Source organism: Pipistrellus kuhlii, unplaced genomic scaffold (assembly GCF_014108245.1).
Source record: "Pipistrellus kuhlii isolate mPipKuh1 unplaced genomic scaffold, mPipKuh1.p scaffold_m20_p_1, whole genome shotgun sequence".
In the NCBI taxonomy this organism is placed as follows: Eukaryota; Metazoa; Chordata; class Mammalia; order Chiroptera; family Vespertilionidae; genus Pipistrellus; species Pipistrellus kuhlii.
In genome coordinates, this window is record NW_023425404.1 from 54,095,985 (window position 1) to 54,104,271 (window position 8,287).

The 8,287-nt window shown below is 38.6% G+C and overlaps 1 protein-coding gene across 1 annotated transcript in view; it reads left to right on the top strand.

Annotated features, from left to right (window-relative positions):
* FSIP1 (fibrous sheath interacting protein 1) overlaps positions 1–8,060 on the top strand; it is a 174,237-nt gene extending 166,177 nt beyond the window's left edge. The window contains exon 12 of the mRNA XM_036446450.2: positions 7,295–8,060. Within this exon, the coding sequence (XP_036302343.1) occupies positions 7,295–7,341 (47 nt within the window). The 3' untranslated portion in view covers positions 7,342–8,060. The remainder of the gene's footprint in view (positions 1–7,294) is intronic.
* The last annotated feature ends 227 nt before the right edge of the window (positions 8,061–8,287 follow it).

Consider the following 8,287-nt stretch of genomic DNA (forward strand, 5'->3'; position numbering starts at 1 on the left):
TCTTTCTTTTGGAACAAAGGGTTTTTATTAGAGGGAAAGTACCTGCATCCCCTCTTTGTTTGCTCCAATCAGACTTATTAAATTGGATGTGATGGTTTGTTATGTGTGGGGTCTCAGACCCATGGGATCAGTGTGTTTGTGGAGGTGGGGGGGGGGGGTGCAGAGGAAAACAAGGGTTAGAACCCTTTACTAAAATATGACTTTACTTCCATGTGCATGTGAGTCAGACTGATGTATATCTGTTGCTGCGAGAACATGGAATGAAGTAGATGTTAAAGTGACTTAATGGAAATAAGCTATGGTAGCTTAGCTCTAACTCCACAGAATATGCCTCCGATGGCAGCAGATAATCCTACTGGATTATAATAACCCTTGTTCGTATGGAGGATTAAGATGGTGTAGATGTGAATATATGAACCATATTTTGTTTTCTGTTTATTATACAATAAACTTTAAGGAAAATGTTAGCATATCTGAAGTTGGAGTTTCTATTTTATTTTACTAACCTCAGCATTTACAATGATTAAAATAACTTGCTAAGCAATTCTATTCTAAAATGCTAAATAATGGCATAGAAGACAAATTTAAGTTGTGGCATTGAAAAATAAGGATTTGCTTCACAGCTATCTTAAGTTTCCAATGTGAAATACATACTTTTTCATGTTTGTGCTTTAAACTTAGAGGTAACTACTTTTGTTTGAATTTTATGAGGTCCAATAACTTAGTGTTGTACTCACTCACTGACGGGGTTCTGGAGGATCCATCAATAGCATCTTCTCTTTCCCAACCAAATCTGAGATGATAGATGGATTCCAATGAATGGAGATCAAGGAGGCCAGCTTTATTGATGGTGAAATGTAAGGGGCCAAACAGCCTTCCTAATGTTTCGCCTTCCCAAACCAACTTTCACACCCAGTCAGTGGCAGAGGGAAAATCACAGGCCTCCCCTTTGGAACCAGGAGCATGGAGAGGCAAAGGAGCACCTCTCGGGCCTGGAGCTGATTTCCTTGGAGGAAGGGGCTAACCTGAGCATGGCATTTCTTCCTCCAAATCCACCAATCAGATAACTGGCTCTTCCTCCTTAGGGAGAGTGGAGGGGGGAGTGAGGCTGGATGCTTCCCCACATGGAAGATTGAGAAGAGTGGGGAGTAAGTGTTTCTTAGTATCAGCCTTGGAGACACTGCTGAGTACACTGGCACTTCAGAAAGAAAACACTTCAGGTCTGTAGTTATTCTAGTATTTAATCAAATAATCTTATGCTGAATTGCTCTTTAGATAACAAAAAGTATTTATGCATGCACAGTATTCTCTTCTTGCCACTCACCATTTGAACTAGTTATCAACAGAAATGTATATAATAAAGAGGAAAGTATGAATAACACATAAAAATAGAAAAGAGCAAAGAGGGACCCAAAGTCAGTAGTAAATAAGGGAGTAGAATGATACTAATTCTTCCAGAAAATTGGAATTTCCCATAGGACCACTTAGTGAATAGTAGTCTTTACAGTTCCTGTAACAAATGCAAAAATGAGTCAGATAACAACACCCCTAAATAAAAACTAGGGTGACCACAGGTTTGCTTTGGAGTGTCCAGGTTTTACCACTGAATGTTCCTCGTCCCAGGGAACCCTTAGTCCCTGACAAACTGGGATGGTTTGTTGCTCTAAATTGAAACTGAGAACCCAAAACCATAGAGCAAATTAATTACCCAAAGGACAAAGCTGACAGAGTCCAGGCTAGAGCGTAGGTGAGCAGAGGGGGGCCTGGCTTGCCCATCCACCAGCACGTTCTTGCCTTGTGGTTAAAAGTGTGGGCGCTAGGTGAGACACACCTGGGTTTGAATCCTTGCTCTGCTAGCAGCAGGTGATCTAAGGCAAGTTATGTAATCTCTCTCCTCTACACCTTAGTCTCTTTATCTATAAGATAAGGTGGCTTTAATATTTACCCTACAGGGATGTAATAAGGATCAAATGAGAAAATCCACATGAATGATTAATTAGGTCAGTGACTGGACTTGGTTGACTTATATGGTTTTCCACATTACTTAATTAGGAGATTTCCCACAAAAGCCGGGATTTCTGACTTTTCTTACCAAAAAAATCAGGTCCTTCCACTGGTGAGGAAGCTGAGCAGCACATATTTCCTTAGAAGGGGCAGATATTCTCCAGGAAGACAGGGCCCCCATCAGGGCCTCTCTACTTCATGTCCTTGGCCCTTTGCAACCCTGTGATTTCCATTCTTTTGCTGCTGAAAGTGTGAGCTGATCAGGCCCCGCGCCTAACCTACTGAGTCACAGCTGGCATTTTAATATGTTCCCTGGGAGATACTTACAGGGAAGTTTGAGAAGTACTGTTACAAACCACAGAAATTTCTCTATCATTTTGTTAGTAGTATCAAGTATCAAGTGACATACTCCTAACCAGGATGAGCATTGGGATCGCTGGAGAGTTTTTGGCTTGTTTCATACCTCTATCCAAGACTCTAGCCAGACTTGCTGAAAATAGAGTCCTCGGTATAGAGGGCTCAGCCTGTCAAAGTAATGTAAGCCACAAGAGTTTGCTGCCCATATGTGAGAAATATGGGTTTCGGTGTATATAGATGTAAGGAAGTTTATTGCTATCCTACCGTGGTCCTCACGTAGAACAAGTTCTACCCCAAATGGCAACTGTGCAGTCTGACTGTACTTCATGCTGAAATTCTGCCCAGCAAAGGGTCTGTTTGTTACTTGTGTGATGAAGTCTGGTTACATGTAGATTGACTTTTGGGAGAATGTTGCAGGGTTTGAAAAGAATGTGTGTTAGTCTATGTTAATGCTCACACTGCCTGAATGGTTTCAAAGAAAGATTGTATTGAGAAGGTTTTCTTTGTTTTAATACTGTCTTACCGATTTGCGGTGGAGCGCTGATATTCGAAAAACAGTAACACTATTGGCTGACTTTTTTCCCTTTAAAAATATTTTGGCTTGCTCTCACACAATGTGTGCCTTCAGGCCTCTTATTTGTTAAATTATTTTTCAAGTCTGCTAATTGCTTCTCAGATTCTCTTAGTAATTAATCAAAGACCTCATTCAAAGTTTATTTGCTCAATTATCAGAGCTGCCATATTAGGAAATTTCAGTGTTAATCCTTTTTTATATAAAATTTTAGTATATAGTTAAGTTTATATTTGATGAATGTGTCTTTCCAAGTTATTTTAAACTAATTTCCTTAATCCAGTTCTTGATGTAGACTTTACATGTAAATATTTGCCACTTACTTCTTCTACCTATTTATAAAATGTCAATTTCCCTATCATTTTGTTAGTAGTATCAAGTGAACAATGGCAAATTGGAGAGTTTTAATATTTAACTGTAGTGCTTATCACTTTATTAGTTATTGGGAACTTCTGATCCCATTGCTTCATTCAGATTGGGTAAAATGAAAAGCTACTAAAGTCCATGACTGTAGATTAGACCTATGGACCAGCAGTATTGCTATTACCTGGGATCTTGTTACTAATGGTGAATCAGGCCTGATCCAATCCTTCTGTATCAGTCTGCATTTTAACAAGATGACCCCAGCGGGTGATTTGTGAGAAGCTCTGGACTGCATGGTTTGCTGGTCAGTCTACTTTAGGATTGTAAAAATATACAGCATATATGATGGTGATGAAAACAATGTCTGAAGGTGTATTTCCCCCCATCTGCTCAATTCTGCTTTTCTTCTTAAATTTCATTTTGATGAAGATACCAGCTGTTCCAGATTGCCTTCTTATATCTCCAGCCAACCCTATTGTCCTTCCTTGCTACCCTTCCCCATCGCCACTGAACAAGGAGCTCTAGCTTGAATTCTTTACTCTTTCATGGTTAATATTTTATTTGGAGACATACATAGTATAGTATGGGATCATCTATGCTTTTGATATTTAGATCTTTCTACTTGGTATCTGTCTCTCATCTGTCCGGCATTTAAGCTATTCTGAGTTCATCCCTTAGGCCAGTGGTTGGCAAAATGTGGCTCACAAACTGCAGTTTGACACTCTGTTGATTAATGAGTTTGCTAATCACTGACCTAGACTCTCGATTCCAATAATTACAGGCTGTTGTTGTTCCTTGTGATTAAGCCCCTATAGGCGGTGGTTTTTAAACTCTGGTAGAGTCACCTGATGAGATTTAGAACATTAATGCTTTGGTTCTATCCCAGATGAATTAAATAAATTTCTAAGGGTTGGCTGTGGGCATCAGTATTTTTTGTTGTTAATCTTCATCCAAGAATATTTTTCCATTGGGTTTGAGAGAGAGTCGAAGTAAGGGAGGGAGAGAAAAACTTGGATGTGAGAGAGACATGCCCTAACCAGGGCTAGCGTTTGAACCAACAATCCAGATACATGCCCTTGACTGGAAATCAAACTTGAGACCCTTTGGTGCCCAGGCCAATGCTCTATCTACTGAGCTGCACTGGCCAGGGGGCATCAGCATAGTTGAAGTCAGTTTCTGGAGATGGGGTCTGGGTGATTCTGTTGGGCAGCCATGCTTTAACATGACTGCTCCAGGCTCCCTCGTATTTGTTATTGAGGACATTGTAGGGTATCAGGTGAGTAGGACACAGTCATTACCCTGAATTATTTTATAGTCTATTGAAGAAGACAGGCACATAAGCCGATATCACAGCAGGGTGGGACATAATCACAGCAGGGTGGGACAAGTATAATAAGGGACAAAGTACATGGCAGCACTACAGAGGGATGATAAACACTGTGGGTGTGGGAGGTGGCATTTGAGTTGAGCCTCCAAGATGAGTGGTCATTTACCGGGTGGGCAAAAAGGAGAACACTCCAGACAGGAAATAGCCATATGAAGTGTCTTATCATTCCCCATCTTAGGTGTGGGAGACTGGGGTCTGCTTCTTATCTACCTCAACTTCCTCTGAATCCTGTTTAATATTTCTTCTCCATGGGTTGACAATATTACTACATTTTCCACATTACTTTCTGTAACTACAAATCATGTGCCCTTAATTATTAGATTGATTTTTTAAAATAACAGCTTTGTTGACATTTATTTCATAAACCTGTATTAGAGTCGTATAGTGGCCACAATAAATAACAACAGAAATTTATTATAGGGCTGGAGGCCTGCAGTCTGAACTCGAGGCGTCAGCAAGGCACACTCTGCCTGGGGCTCTAGAGGAGAATGTCTCCTTCCGGTACTCAGGCTGTTGACATTCTTTGGCCTCCTTGCTTTGTGTCACATCACTGCACATGTCTTCACATTGTCTGTGTGTGTGTGTGTGTGTGAAACGGCCTTCTCTTATAAGGGTATTTGTTGTTGCATGTAGGGCCCACCTGAGTAGTATTCCAGGGTGATCAATAGTCTCATCTCAAGATCCTCAGCTTAGTTACATCTGCAAAGACCCTTCTCCCCAGTAAGGTAACTTTCACAGGTTCCAGGTATAAGGATATAGATGTAATGTTTTTTTTGGCCACTGTTCACAATATTATATAACTTAATGGTTTTTAATATATTCAAAGAATTGGGCTTTTTTAATTAATTAAAAAATATATATCTATATATCTATATATCTATATCTATATCTATATATCTATATCTATATATCTATATATATGTTTTATATATATATATATATATATATATATATATATATATATATATTAACCACTATCAATTCTACAACATTTCCTTCACCCCAAAACAAACACTGTACCCATTGGCAGTCACTTCCCATTTCCCCCAGTCCTCAGCAATCACTAATCTACTGCCTGTCTCTATGCATGTGCCTGGGCTGGGCATTTCACATAAGTAGAGCCATAGAATAGGTGGCTTTTGTGTCTGGCTGGTGACATTTAACCTAAGCTTTCAAGTACCAGCTATGCTGTAGCATGTATCAGTCCTCTGTTATTTTTATTGTTGAATAATATTCTGTTGAATGGCTATGCCACATTTTACTTACCTATTCCTTAGTTGATGGACATTTGGGTTGTTTCTGCTTTTTGGCTGTTGTGTATAATGCTGCTGTGAATGTTGGTGTACAGGTAGGTGTTGGGATGGTGTATGTTTTCTCGCTTGGGCGTATGCCTAGGAATAGAATTGCTGAGTTTATGTGAACCTTTCCGGGAACTGCCAGACTGGTTTCCATTTGGAGTCTCATAGCAGTGTTTGAGGGCTCCAGTTTCTCCTGATCCTTTTTGATTGTCTCCTTTTCTTTGGTTCTGTGGTCAGTCCTGCTTTCTCTGATAACCTTCTCACTAAGGTTGGCAGAAGATAATTTCCATTCCACTTCTGTTAATGCCATAATTTTAAAGAAATGAAAGGTGATAAGTTCTTGTCTACTCTAAATATATTTACTTTTAGTTTTGCCCTACTTCCCAAAAACTTAGTTTAACGCCCAAAGTTTTTTTTTGATGCCTATCACCAAATCTATATATTTTGTTAATCTTCAACCAAGGATATTTTTTCCATTTATTTTTAAAGAGTGTGGAAGGGAAGGGGAGAGACAGAGCAAGAGAAACATCAATGTAAGAGAGACACATTGATTAGTTGCCTCCCTCAAGTGCCCCGACCGGCCCCCATCAGGATGGGAATTGAACCTGTAGCCAAGGTATGTGTCTGCGGGTCAATGCTCTAACCCAGTGGTTCTCAATGTTTCTAATGCTGTGACCCTTTAATACAGTTTCTCATGTTGTGGTGACCCCCCAACCATAAAATTATTTTCATTGCTACTTCAGAACTGTAATTTTGCTACTGTTATGAATCATAATGTAAATATCTGTGTTTTCCGATGGTCTTAGGTGACCCTGCTAGCGGTTCTCTGTAGCGACCCACAGGTTGAGAACCCACTGCTGTAGAGCCTAAGACCATTGGAAAACACAGATATTTATATTACGATTCCTAACAGTAGCAGAATTACAGTTATGAAGTAGCAAAGAACGTAATTTTATGGTTGGGGGTCACCACAACACGAGGAATTGTATTAAAGGGCGGTGGCATTAGAAAGATGGAGAACCACTGCTAACCACTGAGCTGAGGCTGAGGCCTCCATAAACGTTTTATTTCTCAAAACCCAGGATATCCTCAGTCAGCTGTAATCTCAATGAAGGCAGGCATCTTACCTTGCACTTTTTCTTGTAAGCTTTGTATGCAGCTTGTGGTGATTGTCCAGTAAGTATCAAACGAGCATGTGATTATTGTCTCATGTGAAAAAGGCTTTACTATATTGTACGGGCTGCATGCTTTTTCTTAATTATGTACACATGTCTGATGGCCTAACAACTTTGGTTATTTTTTTTTAATGTGCAGATGAACAGGAGACTGAAGATGTGGCAGAAGAATGTAAAGAATATTAAGAAAAACTTGCTGAGATGTGTTTTGAGAAAGTTGGTAAATTAAGTTAAACTATACCTTTTCTGAATCTTTGAATTCAGCAGACCATTCCTAAAATAATGATTTTTAATATTTGGACTCTCTTTCTGGATTGCATTTCATTGATATTTTTGAGTCTTGTGGTATTTTTGTTCAGTGATTTTTCTTTATTGAAATTCCTGGGAAAATTGTTTTTTATTGTTAATCTTGCAACATCAGGGATATATTATAGAAACCAATATTTTTTGTGTATGTACTGTTTTTAAAAAAGTTGATTGTTCTGTATTTGATTTTATATGTTACAACCTTATTGTGATTCAGACAGATTTAATCAGTATGAATTTTTGTTTTTGGCCCTGACTTTCCTTCTTGCCTCCAGTCTAATGCCTGTTAATTACAACTTGCCATAGAAATAAAAGAATTTTCTCAACAAAGCAATGTTAAGATAGGTTTTAGTATCTTATTAGCAATGATACTTTCCTTGAGCAGGAGTTTGAATGATTTGATAAATTACTTTAAGTTTGTTATCATTTAGAGTTTACCTTTTAGAATGCAGCAAATAAAGATCAGTGACTTAAAAATGATGTGTGGTACTATTCTTAAGAGAGAGCGTTTGTCTAGTTACAACTCAGTAACCTGGACTCATGAGAAAATTTGATCCAATACTTTATATGATGAATTTGCATTAGAACTAGAAGTCCAGTTTATTGTGCTGCCTTTAGTGAAATTTGAGTACTGTATATGTAGCATTGTTATTTTTTGCTTGTACTTTTTCTTCTTTTATCTGAAAAACAGATATTACTCAAAATTTTTCCAAAACTCCAGTAAGCAGAGGAATTATGAAGGTTAGAAAAATGACAATGTGAATTTTAATGCATTTAGCCTCAATTTGTGTAATAGACACAAATTTTCTTTCTTACATGGAGGCCA